The sequence below is a fragment of the Lynx rufus genome, unplaced genomic scaffold (genome assembly GCF_022079265.1).
Source record: "Lynx rufus isolate CCGP_SWC_20201006 ecotype Redwood Valley unplaced genomic scaffold, mLynRuf1.p SCAF_6, whole genome shotgun sequence".
Taxonomy (NCBI): Eukaryota; Metazoa; Chordata; class Mammalia; order Carnivora; family Felidae; genus Lynx; species Lynx rufus.
Window position 1 is genome coordinate 27,539,219 of NW_025814878.1, and position 20,510 is coordinate 27,559,728.

General features: G+C 38.6%; 1 protein-coding gene across 5 annotated transcripts in view; it reads right to left on the reverse strand.

Annotated features, from left to right (window-relative positions):
- The window catches only part of AKAP7 (A-kinase anchoring protein 7), a 158,826-nt gene that overhangs the window by 65,270 nt on the left and 73,046 nt on the right, over positions 1 to 20,510 (reverse strand). For 3 of the 5 annotated variants that reach the window (XM_047102381.1, XM_047102380.1, XM_047102382.1), the window contains one exon: positions 5,661 to 5,808. In XM_047102381.1, the coding sequence (XP_046958337.1) occupies positions 5,661 to 5,808 (148 nt within the window). Of the gene's footprint in view, positions 1 to 4,665; positions 4,704 to 5,202; positions 5,232 to 5,660; positions 5,809 to 20,510 lie in introns of those variants that run through there. The other 2 variants (XM_047102383.1, XM_047102384.1) reach the window with 2 other exon arrangements.

Here is a 20,510-nt window from a genome sequence, read left to right on the forward strand (position 1 = left end):
TCTTTGCAATCATTAAATTGCTCATCAATCTTACAAAGGGTGTCATTTATTCAATTACCTCCCCTAAGGAAATATAAATGGAATATAGCTGCCTGAGAAAAATTAATTCACCCAACTGTTAAGTAGCTCACTGAGAACAGCCTCCACCATGCTAGGATACCTGAGCCATATTTCATTCCTGGTTTCACCACAAAAAATTTTTTTTTACCTTTTTTTTTAAAAAAGTCTTATTTTGGGGCACCTGGGTGGCGCAGTCGGTTAAGCGTCCGACTTCAGCCAGGTCACAATCTCGCGGTCCGTGAGTTCGAGCCCCATGTCAGGCTCTGGGCTGATGGCTCAGAGCCTGGAGACTGTTTCCAATTCTGTGTCTCCCTCTCTCTCTGCCCCTCCCTCGTTCATGCTCTGTCTCTCTCTGTCCCAAAAATAAATAAACGTTGAAAAAAAAATTAAAAAATAAAAAAGTCTTATTTTCAGAGAGAGAAAGCATAAGCACATGCAAGAGGGGAAGGGGCGGAGAGAGAGGAAGAGAGAGAATCCCAAGCAGGCTCCATGCTGTCAGCACAGAGCCTATGTGGGGCTTGAACCTATGAACCAAGAGATCATGATCTGAGTCGAAATCAAGAGTTTGATGCTTTACCGACTGAGTCACCCAGGCGCTCCTTTTTTTTTCCTTTTTGGATTTGAATTTTAGCTGATTATTGCAGTTAGGTTTGTAAGGAGTTGCAGCCCAATATTAAGTAGGCATAATATTACCCAAAGTTTTGATGATGAGAGAACTAAGAGATATAACCTTTTTTTGTATCTGAAAATATGAATGATGTCTCCATATTCTACCAAACTCCCCTAACACTCACATCGAGGTATATGATGGCTAAAGACAGAGGAAAATGCTCAGCATTGAAATGTAAAGCAGGCACAGGAAACAGCAATAGCTGGCAGGGGGATCCAAATTCAGAGGGCTTCAGGAGCCAAGCACAGAGTGAGAACAAGTTCAGCAAATTTATGGTAACAACAACAGAATAAGGGGGATAATAAAAAGCAGCTACTTCTAAGGTCAGTGTGCCTACTACCCTATCTAGAAAATCACTACCATGCAAGAATGGAGAACCAGTATCACATTTTCTGATTTTTCAGAAGGCAGCAGAAACCCAGATTTTTTACATAAATCACCCCAATACTGGCAAATTACTAAAATTAGAAAACAAACAAACAAACAAACCCTGTACCAGTGAAGTACAAAATGGAAGATGCTAATTTGTGATCTTGGAACATACAGTTGGGGTATAAAAAATATTATAAAAATATATTCCTAAAGCTAAATCCCTACTTCACACTCACTTTTAGCAACTGGATTTCTGCATTAATCCTCTGTGTCCGAGTACTTATATAAATGATCATACCAGGTAGATTAAAAGCTCAAATGCAAAAGCAATAACAAAAAAACTGGAAGACATAAATGAATATGTATCAAATCTTTGATTTGGAGATGACTAATAATGGAAGAAATCACAGGAGAACATTCCATCTATAATTTAACAAAAATTAAAAACATTTAATGTGAAAATTGCCTTGTGACCAAAATTAAATGTAAAATAAAACCTGGTAAATATTTGGACCAATATGGCAAAGGGCTAATTGTCTTTACTATAAAAACAAAACCCAAAACAAAACAAAACAACACATCTCACAAATCGATAAGAGACACGAAAAGAATAGATTCCAACTCCTTATGGACAAGCACGGTTTGCTGTTGCCAGTTCGACTGCCAAACCACACATGTACAACACAATGAGCTCTCAAAAACCTAAAAAGCATCAGAAGAAAGGAAGTGCCACAAAAGATCCAACAAATAGAAGAATTCACACCCATGGAACTAGAGATTTAAAAAATATCGGAAGTCTTGTTTGGAGAAATGTCTACTTTGCTCTTCTACCCATTTTTAAATCCGATTATTTGATTTTTGTTCAAAATGGCCAACAGACACATGAAAAGATGCTAAACATCACTAATCATCAGGGAAATGCAAGTCAAAACCACAATACAATGTCATCTGACACTTGTTAGAATGGCTATCAACAAAAATACAAGAACCAATAGGTGCCAGCAAAGATATGGCGAAAACAGAACCCTTATACGCTTTTGGTGGGAAAGTAAATTGGCTCAAAGACTATAAGAAAGAGTACGCAGAGTCCCCCAAAAAATTAAAAATAGAAACACCATATGATCCAGTAGATCTGGATATAAACCTAAAGCAATGAGAATAGGATTTCAACCAGATATGAACTTCCATGTTTATCACAGTGTTATTCACAATATCCAAAATATGGATAAAAAGATGTCATATGTACACACAATGGAATATTATTCAGCCATGAGAAAGGAGGATATCCTCCCACTTGCAACAACATGGATGGACCTTGAGCACATTATGCTAAGCAAGATAAGTCAAAGAAAGACAAGTACTGTATGATATCATTTATAAGTGGAATCTAGGAAATTAAATCTGTAAAAAAAATAATAAAATCATGATTACCAGAAAACTGGGGGTTGGGGGAGTAAGAATAATGGTGTTTTAAAGTGTACAAACTTATAACAAGTAGCAAATAAGTCATAAAGATCTAATATACAATATACTTAATATAAACATAAATATTGTACAATTATATAATGTGATAAATATCACTACATTGGCAATTAAAGCATAATACATAAATATATCAAAGTAAAAACTTGTACTCCTTAAGTTTATACAATGTTACACATTAAATTCACTCAATAAAAAAGAAAAACTAAAATACTTTTAAATATATAAAAAGAACATTAATAATTAATTATATTGAAATCCTCAAAGAGCTGAATGAAGCAATAGCATCCACAAAGCAAAGAACAGAAGAGGAAAATATGAAAAAGAATCAACTGGAAATCTTAGAAATGAAGCATATAGTCATTGATATTTTTTAAATAATAATGATAAGATACCCTAAATGGCATAATTGAGACAGCTGAAAAGAAAATCCATGACTTGGAATCTAGTACTCTCCAAGAATGCCTTATTACCAAATTAAGACATAGGAAATATGCCAATCTGAAGAATTCCCTCCCTAGAGAAATTCACTTATGTACCTACATACAAAGTTTTATAAAATATTCCGAGTCTTTGAACCCAACTTCTTACCCTAGAAATTCTGAATGCAAAATATGTTAAGAATGTAAATCTGTCCCATTCTATAAATGCATACAATAAAATATTGGTTCAAGGTACAGGAAACAGGCTTTAAATTTGAGTCAGGATCAAATCAAAAAGAAGTCAGTTAAATCTGATCAAGAAACGAAACTCACAAAGAAAGTATCCTGAATCCTCCTAAATACTCTCTATTACAAAACTCAGATAAGATTAAGATTGAGAAAATCAATAACTAGCCATAGCAAATAAAGGAATTCTAGTGTGTATTAATTATAACACAATAATTATTATACTAGATGCAGATATTATTTTAAAATCTTTTTTTTAGTTTATTTATTTATTTTTAGAGAGAGAGAGTGTGTATGAGCAGGGGAGGGGCAGAGAAAGACACACAGAGAGAGAGAATCCCAAGCAGGCTCCACACTGTCAGCGCAGAGCCCAAAGCAGGGCTCGAACTCAAACTGTGAGATCATGACCTGAGCCGAAACCAAGAGTCAGACGCTTAACAGACTGAGCCACCCAGGAGCCTCATCGAGGCAGATATAATTTTAAAGTTCATTTTGGCATCACAAAATGTGACGGAAAAGGTAGAGTATTTGTAATAGGCAAAATCCATTTTTTAAAATAAATGTTAAATGATCAGTATGGGGATACAAGATTGGTGGAGCTTAAAAGAAGCTAAATTGCTTTGAGTTAGAAAAAGATGAGAGATAAACAAGCCTGAGGGGAAAATCTAGAGATATTGCCTGGAATAAGGGGAGTTTTGAAGACTAAGCTGAAAACAGAAATAAAATAAAAAATTCAATGGTTGATGTATTGTGATTTGGGGTGAGCTGAACACAGCTGTCTAATGGCAATGTCAGTGATACATGCCAATCCCACAGTATCTTCAGGAAATTCTACAGATTGCTCAGGGGGTTTTGTTTGCTTTTTAAATGGGAGTGGGAGAGGCAATGAAGCACTGAGCTCTCCTTCAAGGTTGGCCTAAAGTAATCACAGAGAAGATATGGCAAGCTAGCCAAAATCTGTGTTCCACAAGAAAATTGTACATTTGCCATTTGCAATGAACTTAAAAGGAAATGTTTAGCCCTCATCAAAACTTCATGGAAGACAGCACTCCAGCAAAACTCCTGAAAACACAAAAGTCTTCCTTAAAAATCGACTTGAAATGTTTCAGAACATAAATTCAAACGACATATTGAATATCTTCTGTTTAAGATAGCTAAGATCTTTGGAAGATAAGATGACGACCGTTCTGAAGATACCTAGTGAGAATTTGGAAATAAAATTGTGTCTCTGGAACATTTCCTTAATGCATTAAAAATACTTCAGTATTAAGATTCTTTCAGGATGTATACTTCCATGGGTTTTCTTCAAGCTGATGTGGAGAGAAATTATCTTGGTTGAAGACCTTGAAATATTTAGATATGGGTATTTATCTTCTTTGAATATTTTCATGTTACTTCAAAAGTATACAAATCAGGTTGTCTTGAAGTTCACCATTTTATAAGAATGATGCCTGGATTTGAAATAGCACATGTGAATCATGTGAACAAATTCCTTTGAATACATTCACACTGCAGAACAGCCCTGCTCTGGCTTAAAAAAAAAAAAAAATCTTCATTTGGTTTATACACTTTTCACTTGGAAACGTAATTGTGTATGAGTCTGTCTTAATCACATGCCATCTCCCTGATAAGATGAGAGAAGTATTCATGCGTGAATCTGTTTCCCCACAAAACATGTTTCCTTTGGGGAAGAAATTGAAGAACACGTTTTCAATCTTTGCAGGCCACCTAGACTTTATCTTCTCAGAATGAAACGTTCTGACCTGGAATATTCTATTCCTAATTAAAAGCAGCAAACATGGGGGCGCCTGGGTGGCGCAGTCGGTTAAGTGTCCGACTTCAGCCAGGTCATGATCTCGCGGTCCGTGAGTTCGAGCCCCGCGTCGGGCTCTGGGCTGATGGCTCAGAGCCTGGAGCCTGTTTCCGATTCTGTGTCTCCCTCTCTCTCTGCCCCTCCCCCGTTCATGCTCTGTCTCTCTCTGTCCCAAAAATAAAATAAACGTTGAAAAAAAAATTAAAAAAAAATAAAAATAAAAAAAAAAGCAGCAAACATGAAAATGTCTTGTGTGGAATGGTGCGTTCATACAGGTCCTCACTGGAGAAAATGTTTTCTTCATATTCATGAAATAAAATTAAACTGGAATGAATTTCGAATCAACATTTCAAGACTTCATTATATTTAAAGCACAAAAGTATATAAAAACCAAAGGTACTAAAATCTTGACCAATAAACATGAACCATGCGTATGTTTTACAAAATTTCCAATGTATTATCGCCAAAACATAGTATTTACAAAAATACATCGCTGAAAAGAACATATACAACTAGCCCTAAGTATCTGCCAAAAAGAAACAATATTAACAAAATCAAAATTAAAGATAATAAGTAATTTTTAAATGGCACTCACCAATCACAATTGAAGACTCACAGTGATAATAACCATTACTTTGTTTTTTCTTTAGCATGGAGCAAAGATCTATGCGATGTACCATTTCTTCTCCAAATCTGTGACTGATAAATTTTTCATAGAATTCGGGGTCTATTTTTTTCACTCCCTTGAAATGACAAAACACAATCACATCACTCAATCATTCCACTGAGGCAGGGCAGCTACTTCATATTTATATCCCTTTCTTGGAACCTGATATCACACTTCGGTACACAATACAGCCTACTGGCATTTGAAAATGGATACCACAAAATGGTTTTAAAGTTGTTTTTAAAGTCTCCCTGTCTAGGATGAGTTGTATTTAAAAAAAAAAAAAAATCATTGAAGAATGTTGGGTTTAAAATTGGCAGCATTCAGAACTTCACATGCTTCAAGCTTCTGAAATAATAAAGTATATCAAGTTGAAATTTGAGGTATAAAAAAAGAGTAATTGTCTTCAACAGAGAAATGGATGAATTTTTAAAAGTGATACAAATTTTAACATTTTATAGTGTATAAAATGTTTTAATAACATGAATACAATTTTTTTTTATTTTTTAAACGTTTATTTTTGAGAGACACAGAGACAGAGTGAGAGTGAGGGAGGGGCAGAGAGAGAGGGAAACAGAATCTGAAGCAGACTCCAGGCTCTGGGCTGTCTGCACAGAGCCCGACATAGGGTTCGAACCCATGAACTGTGAGATCATCACTTTAACGACTGAGCCACCCAGGCACACCAGATGAATGCAATTTTTAAACTCCTTACGTAAGAACCATTTAAAAAAATTTTTTTTTAACGTTTATTTATTTTTGAGAGAGAGAGAGACAGAGCATGAATGGGGGAGGGTCAGAGAGAGCGGGAGACACAGAATCTGAAACAGGCTCCAGGCTCTGAGCCGCCAGCACAGAGCCCGACGTGGGGCTCAAACTCACGGACCGCGAGTTCGTGACCTGAGCCGAAGTCGGCCGCTTAACCGACTCAGCCACCCAGGCGCCCCTGTAAGAATCATTTTAAAACAGGGGCACCGGAGTGGCTCAGTTAAATCCGACTCAATTTCAGCTCAGATCATGATCTCACAATTGTAAGATCGAGCCCTGTGTCAGGCTGTGTGCTCAGCATGGAGCCTACTTGGGATTCTCTCTCTTCCTCTCTCTCTCTCTCTCTCTGCCTGCCCCCCAAAATAAATACATATTTTTTTTAAAAGAACCATTTGAAGACAAAGGTTATTTGAATTGGAAGAGGAAGTCATCGGATCTTCCAAGTTGTTCTCTACCTGCCTCTCCTTATTCTCAGTGCCTTTCATATCAAGAAGAAGGCTGGTTGGTGAACTCACAGTGGAAGCCCTTGCTACCTGTGTAGTTTCCCCAAACAAGGGAAGGAATGTCTCCCTCTCCCCTTCCTATGCAATGGTCCTGCAGCCAGCCTCACAGTCCCAAAACACAGTCCACAAGATGAAGGTACAATACTTTCCAGGTCAAGTTTACTGGCTATGTGTGAATTTTTCCTTTTAATTTATAACTTAAAAAAATTTTACCCTGGCAATACTTGTCATCTGTTTAAAAATTAGAAAATACGAAAAATCGGAAAGAGAAGAAAAATAATTCATGTCCTTTCCAACACATTAACAGTGTGGGTATACCCTTCAAGTCTTTTTCTATGCATATATATATATATATATATATATATATATATATATAATATTCAGATTATATTTATATAAATCTTATTAAAGTACAGTTAGAATACATATTTTCCCTTTTTATTCACAAAAAAATTATGAGAAACATTTCAAAAAGATACAAAAACAAAAAATTAAAATGAAATCACCCCACGCTGAAACTACTACAATTTTGTTATGTATTTTATTTCTCCTGTGCAAAACAAAGTACTTTTTTTTCTTTTTTATAGGAACGTGGTTGAGCCATGAGTACTATTTGGCAATCAGCTCTTTTTCCCAGTTAGTATGTCAATAAGTAATATACAGATGTGCAAGATATTTTTAATATTTTTGTTGCCACAGTACTCCACTATATGGGGGCATCATTAATTTATCTATCTAACTATTTATTGTTAGACATTTAAATTGCCCTTAATTTTTAATATTATATTTAACATGTTTTTGTTGATCTGTGTTCTTGCTCTGTATCCAAGCTGAGCTGCTGCCCTTTCCTAACTGCTCCACTCACAGACTTTCCTACCTCCGTTAATAGTAAATGTTCTAGCTGACCAGGCGGAAAGCCCTGGGGTCACCCTGAGTTTGCCTCTTTCTTTCAGTGTTGCCTCCAATCCAATCTTGTTGGCTCTCCCTTCAACACATGACTAATTCTCACTACTGCCTTGCTACCTTGGTCCTGTCTTTCACCCGGATTATCCTGATAGCCTCCTGTTTTCTCACCCTTGCCTCCTCTACAGCCAGAGTGATCCTATCAAAACATACATCACATCAGGTCACTCCTCTGCTGAAAATTCTCCAGAGGTCCCCACTTTTCCCAAAAGTAGAGCCAACTTCCCCAGAACAGCCCACAAGTTCCTGCTCTGCCCTCTCAGTAATTTCTAGGCCGTGTCTCCTGCTCATCCCCCTTCCTGCTTCCTCTCCTGGCAATGTTCCTCCAGATATCCTCATGGCCAGTCTCCCATCCTGCCATCCTGGGAGACTGCCTGCCATCCAATTTTTTCTTTCTTTCTTTGTGCTTCTTTCTTTCTTTCTTTCTTTCTTTCTTTCTTTCTTTCTTTCTTTCTTTCTTTCATCTTATCTTTCTTTTTATCTGAAAGAGAGAGTGCACATGCACAGAGACAGGAAGAAAGAGAGGCGGGGCGGGGGGGGGTGGGCAGCGGAATCTTAAGTAGGCTCACACTCAGCACAGAGCCTGATCCAGGGTTCAATCTTACAACCCTGAGATCATGACCTGAGCCAAAATCAAGAGTCCCATGCTTAACTAGGCGCCCCTCAAATTTTATTTTCTTAACAGAATTTTACCTGACCACACTCTTTAATTTGCACTCCCAAATCCTTTCTATGCTTCTCTCTTCGTAAATATCTATGTATGTTCTTCCACAGCACCTACCACCTCCTACCATATTGTGTAATTTACTTTACTGTGTTCATTTTTCACGGTCTGTCATTATCTATCTCTCCCCATTAGAATGCATGTTCCCCAAAGACAAAGACTTTTGTCTGACTTTCAATCACTGAAATGTCCCCAGTGCCTAGCACAATGCTTGTCACGGAACAGTGCTTAATAAATAATTGTCACAAATGTCATATGACTTCACTCATACGTGGAATTTAAGAGACAAAACAGATGAACATAAGGGAAGGGAAGCAAAAATAATATAAAAACAAGGAGGGGGACAAAACATAAGAGACTCTTAAATACAGAGAACAAACTGAGGGGTGCTTGAGGGGTTGTGGGGGGGGGATGGGCTAAATGGGTAGGGGCATTAAGGAGGACACTTGTTGCGATGAGCACTGGCTGTTATATGTAGGGGATGAATCACTGGATTCTACTCCTGAAATCATTATCGCACTATATACTAGCTAACTTTGATATGAATTAAAAACAAAAACAAAAACACCAAAGTGAAAAAAATCATAATTGTCACAAATTCAGAGGATAGAGTTTCAAAAGAAGGGCAGTTGACAGCATCAAATGCTGTTCATTCTAAATTCAATAAGAGTTAAACCAAGTGGACTTCTTTTGGTTTGGTGGGTAGGGGGCCCTGAGGAAGCAGCACATGGTACTGAGGGGCAATCAAAATGCGGGAGTTCAAACGAGCTCTGCTACTTTTCAAGATGTGGTTTGGCCTCAGTTTCCTCATCGATAAAATGAGGTTAACAAGTGAACCTACTTCAAAGTGTTATATGGACTAAATAAGTGAACTTCTAAAATGTTTAAAACAGGGAAATAGAGTAAATGCTATCATATTTACATGACAAATGCTATTAAATATATACAACACTCTTATATATTGTCATTAGTGAACTTAGAGGAATAACTTCAATAGAGGTAAGGTTGCAGAAAAAGTTCTTAAAGGTTCTGAGTAAATGGAAACTGACCGTGCTTACTTGTCTTTTAAATGCTTTTTCACTTGTGCATGGGTGCTGGTTGGGAGCGGGAAGGCAAGGCAGGCTGGTGTCATCCCCTTAGACCAGGCACAAGATGACCAGTCATAACTTAGGAAAAAAAAGGAACTTCAGTTTTCAAGGACCAACGCCAGCACTGGCTAGCCACCATAATCTCCATTTCAGTTTTGTAAGATATCATTATTTTTTTTTAAGTAAGAAATAAGGGAAACATTAGAAACATCGTTAAGCTAATTAATTTAATTTTAGCAAAAAAGTAAGAACCGATTACTTTTGCAGTTCTTCACAGATGACTTCCAACATGAGTCTTCAAGGAATGAATTTTTACTAGAGAGTGGAACGGAATTAATTCTTTAACTCATAATTTACAGAGAGAACTGTGGTTCAAAATGCATGCCTTAGGAGGCACTGAAATTATATGCCCTGAACAGAAAGCATCTTTAATAATAAAGAATCTAGAAACAGGTAAGAATCTGCTTTGTCTGATATATAATATTAACATGGTCTTTGTTCTCTAGAGAATTTTTTGGCAATATATTTCTTTTTTTTTTTTCAGGCACTTTTCCCCATAGCAATATACATCTTCTCTAATAAAATGTATCTGAATTGGTCTCCCCACAGCTGCAGCAGGTGGTGTTTTTTTCCATAATAAAATAAAGGACAATCATTCTAAGAAAATAAATGAGTATATCAAAGTTGAATATCAGTCAGGGTAAGGCTAAAAAGGTTCCTATTTTCTGAATGGATCCACTGGGTTGCCAAAACAGTCCCAGAGATATCACCCTGAAAGGTTCTAGTTCAAAGCTAAGAAGTCTGGGTTAGCATTATTTTTAGGTTTTAGACGCACCCCCCCCCCATTATTCCCTGTTTCCCTTCTTCATAGGCCAGGCCCTTTCCAAGGTACCTTGTCATTTAAGGATTGGTGGAAGTATATCACATTAAGAGAGCTCAAAGAAAATTATAAAAATGGTTAAAGCCAGAAAAATTTGACCTGTAAAGGCCAAGAGAGTTGGGATTATTTCAACTGGAGAGAAACAACGTGTAGGGTATCTTCAACAAGACCATGCCAAGGGAGTTGCAACCCTGCAATGGTGGATAGGCTTGGTGACTGTCTAATGCTACACCTGAATCTTATTTTTGCCTTGAACCTAGCAGGCACAGGGGATATTTTCAAGGGCTTCACATTTATCATCTTACCTAATATAAGTGGCATATCAATTATGCAACATAACACTGAAGGAAGTCAAATACAAGATAGAAGACTTTGAAACAATAAATTAGTAGCAAGAAACATCAAACAGAAAAACTTTTCAAGACTATCTTAATTAAGCATTAGAAAGGACTAAAGTTTTACTTTCCTTTAGCCTAGTTTCAGGCACAGTTTAGGGAGAATTATCAGTGACGTTCAAAGCCACTTGATAACCTTTGATACGCTGTACCGTGAATCCCTCAGAACTTCATTCTCGATTGCAATTGGCACCCAAAGAGCCAATACAGGAAAAACGCCACTGAGACCATGATGAGTATTTTTAGAATCATCCAAGGCGGCATCTGCTAAATAATGTAACCTATTTACTCGGGAAGCACTCACCAACCATATCACTTACATTTAGCTAAATGATGTGTCTAATTTAATACGTGCCAAAGAGGCCTCAGACTGATGTTACTATGCACCCAACTTTATTTCGATATAGAAGTAAAGACAGCCATGAAATATGAAAATTCACTTTAGTTCACAATCTGAATATGAAAATCATTCTAAGGTTCTGAAAGATAAAATTTAATTTCTGTAAGAAGGTTATTGTGATCAGAAGAACAATGGAATACCAGCTTCATTAAAAAGGTTAAGATTTTTTTACAATAGCAGATAATTTCTTATCGAGACTTGTTATCTTACGCTAATCACGACTTCCATGATGAAAACATAAATAGGCTGTATATCAGATGAAGAAATGATGTGTCCTGCTGATATTCCTGGAGCTCTGCTGTGTTTTCTAATACTTTATTCCTGTTATGCAGTAGCTATAAAGAAATGTATGTTTCATGTGATAATGACCTGAAACCAAAATTCAGAATGTAAATTAAAAGCCAAACCAAACTGGTTTATCATTTTGGGGATTTGATGGTCAAAGAAGAATGGCAATCTTTTATACTCATTTTCATAACTGGGAAAAGTTTACATGTCTGTAGTAGTACGGCATTAGTTAAAAACTAAAATAGTTTTTAATGGCCACTGCCCCTAATGAAAAGTTACATATTGGCAATTCAAAGTTATAGAGAGAATGTGTATATTGACATGGGATTTCTCTGAGGCAGATCTTACTTTATAATTCTTAATGACTCCTTCCTTCATCTCTTGGCATAACTACACTTTTCATTATTTGCACGGTCTCATTTCCACCTTCCTCCTGATACAGACCCTTCAATTACCTTCTTGTGAGCCACAGCCTCCCGCAGCCCCTCTCGGCCCGGGTAAGGGAGGCCCTTCCCGTTCAGGCTCAGTTCCATCCAATCCCGTTCCTGACAGGGACGAAAGCAGGCAAAGGCACCTCACCACACCAGCTAATGGGCTTAGATTAGCATGGTGATTTCGGATCCAGCGCCGGCACCCTGGGTGAGAACTGCCTGGCAGCCTCCCCGTCCCCTCTTCTGCCCCTCTGGACCATCTGTTGGTGCTGGGCTCTACCTTGGTCCCCCTGCCCAAGCATGCCCGTTTGCTGCCTGGGTGAGGCCCTGATACCCTGCCTCATGCCTGTCATTAGCTTTAGAGGTGAAAAAGCAAGAGTGATGGAAAATAGAAAAGACAATGGTACTTTGCTTATTGTTTCGAGCCAATCTTAAACAAACAAACAAACAAACAGACAAAATGACGCTCTGTCATCTATCTGTATAACAACAGTAAGAGAAAACTTACACAGGTACGTATATATGTACATACTTACATACTATGTACGGGCACTATTCTAAAACCTTTTACTAACTCACTTAGTAATCACAATAGCCCTGTAAGATTGGTACTGTTATTATCCCCAAAGGAGGAAAGTGAATCACAGAGAAATTAGGTCACTTACCAAAGGACACATAGCTACTAAGAGGCAGAGTGTGGATTCACATTCAAAATAAGCAGAAAGCAGAGACAAATTGAAAAGAATAGAATGATAACATTCAAGCTCATCACTATTTCCTTTAAAATATTAAAATTCTAATAGTATTAATCATCCTTAATATATAATCATATATAATATACTACCATATTTCTAAAACCAATGTGAAAATTACTTTGGGAATCTCTAGCATTCTAAAAATACCTGCCTTTAACATGCTGCATTAATATTAATAAGTCAAGTGATAATTATATGTCCATAACAAATGAATTTCATAGAGGGAAAAGAGAAATAATTCATAGATGTTACTTAGACATGGAAAAAATTATCCAAATAATCTTTATAAAAAGAGCTCTTCTTCTACTGTTAATACCCAAATAATGGAGTAAAATATTGGCGGAGATTGTCTGCATTTTCCAAACCATCTGTTTGAATATACAGTATTTCTCAATTACTTTAAAAAAATTTTTTAATTTTAAAGAGAGAGAGAGAGGAGATTGCTAGAAACAGAGAGGGAGAATCTCAGGCAGGCACCACACTCAGCGTGGACATGGGGCTAAATCCCACAACCATGAGATCATCACCTGAGCTGAAGTCAAGAGCTGGACGCTTAACCAGCTGGGCCACCCAGACATCCCCATTTCTCAATTCTTCATTTTATTTTATGATAGAGCATCTATTACTTTACCATGGGGTTTTTAGATAGGTCTTCTCTTCAATCCCTCTATTTACAAATTTGTGTTGAGCACGACTGCGTTGTTTAATCTTAAGCCTTTAGGGAAAGAAACAGAAACTCTTGGGGCACCTGGGTGGCTCAGTCGGTTGGGCGTCCGACTTCGGCTCAGGTCACGATCTCGCAGTTTGGGAGTTTGAGCCCCGTGTCGGGCTCTGTGCTGACAGCTCAGTGCCTGGAGCCTGCTTCAGATTCTGTGTCTCCCTCTCTCTCTGCCCCTCCCCTACTCACACTCTGTGTGTGTGTCTCTCTCTCTCTCCCAAAAATAAATAAACATTAAAAAAAATTTTTAAAAGAAACAGAAACTCTTCACTCTAGCACTGTATCTAATATTTATAATACCTTTCAGCAAGTAATAAGTAGAAATACAGCTGCTAGAATTCTATGTTTTTAATCTACTGTTGACACCTCCTTCTACCTATCCTAACGCTTTGAGAGCAGCTGAATGCTCTTTAGGGATATCAAGTGGCAAGGAAAGCTGCCACATAGTAAAGATGATGTGTGACTCCTAATACCGCAAGCCACTTCACAAAATCACCAAGAAAATATGAGCTGTATTGCTTCCTGCAGTTTCTTTCCGTGAAGTGCTGCCATCAGAGAGAAGAAGAAACATGGCTTCCACCTGTATTTAGTTCATTTATACTAATGACATATTAACTAGAGAGGTAACATTTTGATGATATCCAGGGCATTCTCAAGGTCACTAGCTCAATGGAAAACTACAACACCTTTATTTTTATTTTTTTCATCCTTATTATTTTTGAAAAAGAGAGAGCGAAAGCAAGTGGTAGGGGCAAAGAGAAAGGAAGACAGAGGATCTGAAGGGGGCTCTGCACTGAGAGCAGGTGGAGAGTCTGATGTGGGGCTCGAACTCACAAACCATGAGATCATGACCTGAGCCAAAGTCAGATATGTAACTGAGCCGCCCAGGCACCCTTATAGCACTTCTATTTACAACAGTCTGCTGCCATATAGGTTCATTCTTTGTCTACTTAGCAAAACTCTTCCCAGTTCCTCCTTAAGTTTTCTTGAGGATAGCATGAGAGAGCATATGCTGTTTGGCCATGTAACTATTATATTTGCCTTGGCTTTTTTCATTACACTGGAACAAAGAAAGAACCTGGTCAGTGAGGCATCCAAGACTGCTTCCTATACAGTTCAGTCTCACTTGGATTCTCAATTCCCTGAGATCCAACCCCAGCTGTGTTCTTGGCTCATCACAGTTTTGTGGTCACTCAGACGCAAACAAGCTGCAGCCTACTCCTCCCTATCACATCTGTTTTCCTAATATTTTGCTGTTTGGAACAAATAACAACATGTTCTCCCGAATTCACCAACTTAGCCATTTATTTCCATAAACTAAAGATAAAACATAAAATATCCCCACATCAAAGTATCTTGCCATATGTGGTCTATTCATTCACAACTTAATCTAAATGTTTTCCTCCTTCAATCGATAGCTGTCCCTTCTAATCAACCTTTCTCAACATGACATAATGCCAGCAAATAGGTGTAAAAACTTCCCAAGGTCTCAACAACAAAAACAGGAGAGTAAAGCTGTTCTGCAGAAGATCATTCAGAAACAAGTTCACAGAAAAATCCTAATAATTTTAACTTGTCCTATAACACCAGCTTATGTACTGCAACATACTTCTATTGTGGTTGAACGTGTTCTGCTTTTATAACCTAAAGGTCAAAAAACATTCACCTCAATTGGTTAGATATCTATAGACAGAATTTCAGACCTAATTGTAGCCACAGGTATGATCCAAATGAGAGTTAAATACCTAGAAAGTGTACACGGGGCCATATATTTGACAAAATATTTTATTTTTTTTTTTTAATTTTTTTTTTTCAACATTTATTTATTTTTGGGACAGAGAGAGACAGAGCATGAACGGGGGAGGGGCAGAGAGAGAGGGAGACACAGAATCGGAAACAGGCTCCAGGCTCCGAGCCATCAGCCCAGAGCCTGACGCGGGGCTCGAACTCGTGGACCGCGAGATCGTGACCTGGCTGAAGTCGGACGCTTAACCGACTGCGCCACCCAGGCGCCCCCAAAATATTTTAAATGCATCCACAGACATCACTAATTTTAACCTTGTGGGGTTTTTTTTAAGGTTTTTTTTTTAATTAATTTTTTTTTTTTTTGAGTGAGAGAGAGAGCAGGGAAGGGGCAGAGAGAGAGGGAGAGAAAATCCCAAGCAGGCTCCATACTGTTAGCACAGAGCCCAATGCAGGGCTTGACCATGAGACCATGACCTGAGCCAAAATCAAGAGTCAGTTGCTTAAATGAGCCACCCATAGCCTTGTAATGTTAAGCAAGAGAGACATAAAGTGTTTTTATAATTCATCATGCTCCTATGCATCTAGTACTTGTTCTTCTCCCATTTTCTTATAAACTTATCAATTTCCTTGATTTTCCTCCCCTCAACATTCTTCCTTACTCCTCCCTCATCATTCTCGATAGAGCACTTCACTCATTTCTTTCAACTGCCCAGGCATATTCTCTGCACTCTACATAGGACAGAAGACCCTAACAGAGGAAGGTGTCCCAACAAGGGAATGTTATGAGAACTGAGTGAAGGACCAGGAAAGAAGTAACACTAAGATTTACACTGAGTGTGCTATAGGTTAGCAAATGGAACAAGGAAGAAAGGTGCTCAATGATACAGGCCTTTCCACTTTACTTGGTTGAAAACATTCCCTGTATATCATATAAGATAAAAGAAAAAAAGCAATAGTTACAGGGGCGTCTGGGTGGCTCAGTTGGTTAAGTATCTGACTGGCTCAGGTCATGATCTCACAGTTTGTGGGTTTGAGCCCCACGTTGGGCTCTGTGCTGACAGCTTGGAGCCTGGAGCCTGCTTCGGATTCTGTGTCTCCGTCTCTTTTCCCCTCCCCTGCTCACACTCTGTCTCTCTCTCTCTCAGAAATAAATGAACATTTAAAAAAAATTTTTTTTAAGAAAAAAAGCAATAGTTACATATGAAACAGTCATTAAAGATATAACTTGGGCATCATGTGCGCCTCTTAAACCAATTCCAAAATTAATGTTTCTCTCCAGATAAAGAAATGTATCCAATGATTTTCTTTTTTAATATGATACACATTGCCATGCAAAATAATTTTATACATAATATACAACTGGAATCTTTCTTTTGTCCTCATTTCAAACTTAATCACATTTAACGTGAAATCTCCCCATGGTGCACTCTTAAAATACAGAATTACAGGGATTACATAGTTTCCCCAATGGACTCGGTGTCAGTATAGATCTATGAATATGAGATGGCATATTGCTTCCAAAAAAGTACAGAGATAAACAAATTAGCCAGCTAATTTTCACACAACTTTCTCTTTTAGAAAATTTTTAAATAAGTATATTTTCACAATTTCAGGAAGCACTTCTAGATTAGTAAAATAAGCAGTAGGTTTGGTAGGGGAAAAGATTTTAATGGGAAAGTTAAGAAACAAGGGATTTCCATCTTAGCATAATAGTATGCAAAAAGTTAAATGAACTGGCCTATTCTTCTTTTGCTATACCTGGTCTATCACAGTGGGACGGGTCTCAGGAAAGCTAGACTGGCCAAATCCAACACCATCCCTTCCATATCCACCCTACCTATCAAATATCTACCTCTTTCTATCACACATATCTCTACCAGCAGGGATTACAATTTCGGCACCTGCCATTAGGGATATGTGTGATAGAAGGTTACAACCCACTGAGACGGATATCTGACTTGATTTCCATATGCATTCAGTTTTTTCACAGGTGACCACTTCCCTCCCAACACACACACACACACACACACACACACACACACACACTTAATTTCACTGAATTAAGTCCTAGCAATGTTTGTGCTAGAAGTCCAAGAGTACAAAGTACCCTGTCTACCATTTTCTGATTATCAGGGTAGGTCAGGGACGGGGAGAAGTAAGAATATAAGACAACCAAATCATGAAAAATGGAATGCGTATGAATAAGGAGGGATGTGGCTAAAAGCGCAGGACCACCAGAGGGAGTCAGAACATTCTCCCAACTAACAGCTCAGTAAGATCTCACAGTAGTACTGGAGGCCAAACATGAAATTACTGTGAAAGAAATGTTCTGGTCTAAATAAAGTTTGTAACAAATTATTATATAATCAAATTCATCTGTGGGGGAGGCAAGAGCTAAAGAGGGAAGAGAAGTACTTTCATACTCTGGTCACTGCTTAAGGGCAGGGTACAGTTACAGTTGTACTTCAAAGGCCCTAAAGATGGGTCTCCAAAATGGTATCACAAATTCTGGCAACAATTAAAAATGTTGCCACCAGCTAGGTTTTAGAGAAAGAACACTTACTGCAGAAACTAAGCTGGAGTTCCTGTAGTCAAGGGTGGCTAGTCCCGTAGGTGATACGAGCAAGTTTTGTTAGGTCTTCAACTACATATAATGTGAAGTCTGTCCCTGGCAAAGAGGCCAGTAATAAAAAAAGTTTTTTCTTTAACTTATTGGAGTAACCAATAGAGAGTCAACTGAGCAATTTAGTAATTCAAACTAGTACTGCTCTGTTTTTAAGTTACCTTTCCTTGAAAGAATAATATTCTAATGAATGGCCAAAAATAATCAGTTCATATTTAGGAATAGAAGTATAATTCCAATAGAAAATAGTTACAGTTCTGGATTGCAACCTTAGTTTCCCCTCAAATCTAAATGGGGCTCCCTAGAAAAATTATAGCTTTACCTTCTTTTATTATGTAGTTAATTCTTTTTTTTTAATTTTTTTAATGTTTATTTTTGAGAGAGAGAGAGAGCATGAGCAGGGGAGGGGCAGAGAGAGAGAGGGAGACACATGTCTGAAGCAGGCTCCAGGCTCTGAGCTGTCAGCACAGAGCCCGACGCAGGGCTTGAACCCACAGACCGCGAGATCATGACACGAGCCAAAGTCAGACACTCAACCTACTGAGCCACCCAGGCGCCCCTATGCAGTTAATTCTAATTAACACAGGTAGATGACCACTCTCTAGTAGTAGAGAAAATCTTATTACCATACAAATAATACTAGCCAGTTTGCTTTTATATGACTAGTCAAGTGGGTAAGGAATTAGCTCCTATAACTAAACAAACTAAATTCTGTACCAACACTATTTTCAAATAAAGTTAAGGTTTTCTGGATCATACATTCTGTTTTGCTATGCACTATAATCAATCCACTGTGGGGTTTGCCAGTTTCATACAAGATCATTATGCTCCATTCTGTCCTTAACTAGGATAATGAAATTAAAGAGGTTTCAAAATGTCTAAAAAAGACTTGTTAAAAAAGAAATTTCTGGGGCCAAGATGGCAGAGCATCATGGAAGTTCTCTGCATCTCTCATCCCTGAAATGCAGCTAGATCAGCACCAAACCATTTTGCACACCTAGAAAATTGATCTGAGGATTAACACAACAATCTGCATGATTCGTGCCACAGAACTCAGTAGGTATGTGACACAGAGAGGTGAACTGAGAGAGAGAGAAGCCACAGAGGGGCAGGGAGCTGTTTTTAGGAGAGATGACAGAGAAAGGGGGGAGAATATAAGAAAAGGACTCCCCCCAAAAGCAGCTGGAAAGAGAAAGAGTAGAAACATCCACAAGCGACTGATCAAGAAAGGGAGAAAGGAGAGGGTTTCAATACCATTAGGACTCTATAAACAGGGGAGACCAGAGTCAGAAATTTCACAGCTCAATACCTGACAGTGCTCTGGCAGGAAGGATGAATCCCCAGGAGCAGGCAGGGAGATTCAAGGGGTCCATGGGCCTCATGGGTTTCCCCTGCTATGAGGGCATTTGGTAGAGGCCCTACAGCCTCCCCACAAGCAAAGGTCCCAGCGGACACCAGAGAACATGATTGCTGGTATTGGAATGAAGATGCCAGGGTGCGGTGAAACCTGGGAGCCAGTTGTGTGTTGTGATTTACCATAATCCCTGAACTGCCACCCAATCGCATGAACTTATTCTGGGGCAAGCCAGCAGTCAGTAACAGTCTCTGAGCCTTGGCAGTGTGATTGGACAAATGTTCCTGGGGACAATCCAGCACCTGGCCATTACTGGGTGAGACCCACTCCCCCTCCCCACCAGAAGGTCTGAGTGGGTCCAAGCCACAGGGCCCTCAGAAGTGAGGGGTTTGGAAACGCAGCCCCATCTGGAATAAAATTCAGAGGGAGGTGCCACCTGGCAGACTGACGGCTTATACACAGATAGTGCAGAAGTGGGGAGTGGAAGGAAGCTGGAGACAAAGGAGGGGTGTTTGATTGCCGGTCGGTGAGAGCACAGAGTTCTGGTGCTAGAGATTGGGAGGCTGGGTGATGCCATTTCCCCTTATCCCTTCACACACATGCCACACTGATCTACGCCAGTAAGCTAAGCAGCGCCACCTAGTGGAGAATGGAACAATTACACCAAACCTCATCCAACTGGGCCAACCAAGCCCTAGAGGAACAACACTCCTGCTTGGTTTACAGACTATAAAGTGCTTCATAGTTTGACTTCTAGGGGAAACTGGATGTAATTCATTCGGGTTTCATTCTATTCACTGGTCTATCCATTTTTTTTTCTTTTTTAAAATTTTTTTTAATGTTTATTTTTGAGAGAGAGAGAGAGGGAGAGAGAGGGAACAGAGGAGGAGCAGAAAGAGAGGGAGGCACAGAATCCAAAGCAGGCTCCAGGTTCTGAGCTGTCAGCACAGAGCCCTACACAGGGCTCAAACTCACAAACTATGAGATCATGACCTGAGCCAAAGTCGGAGGTTTAAGTGACTTAGCCACCCAGGGGCCCCTTTCTTTTTCTTTTCTTATTCTTGGATACAAAAAGAGGAAAAAGTTGTTTTTATTTTCTGTTTTTATAATTTTTTTTATTTTTTTACTATATTTTTTTAATG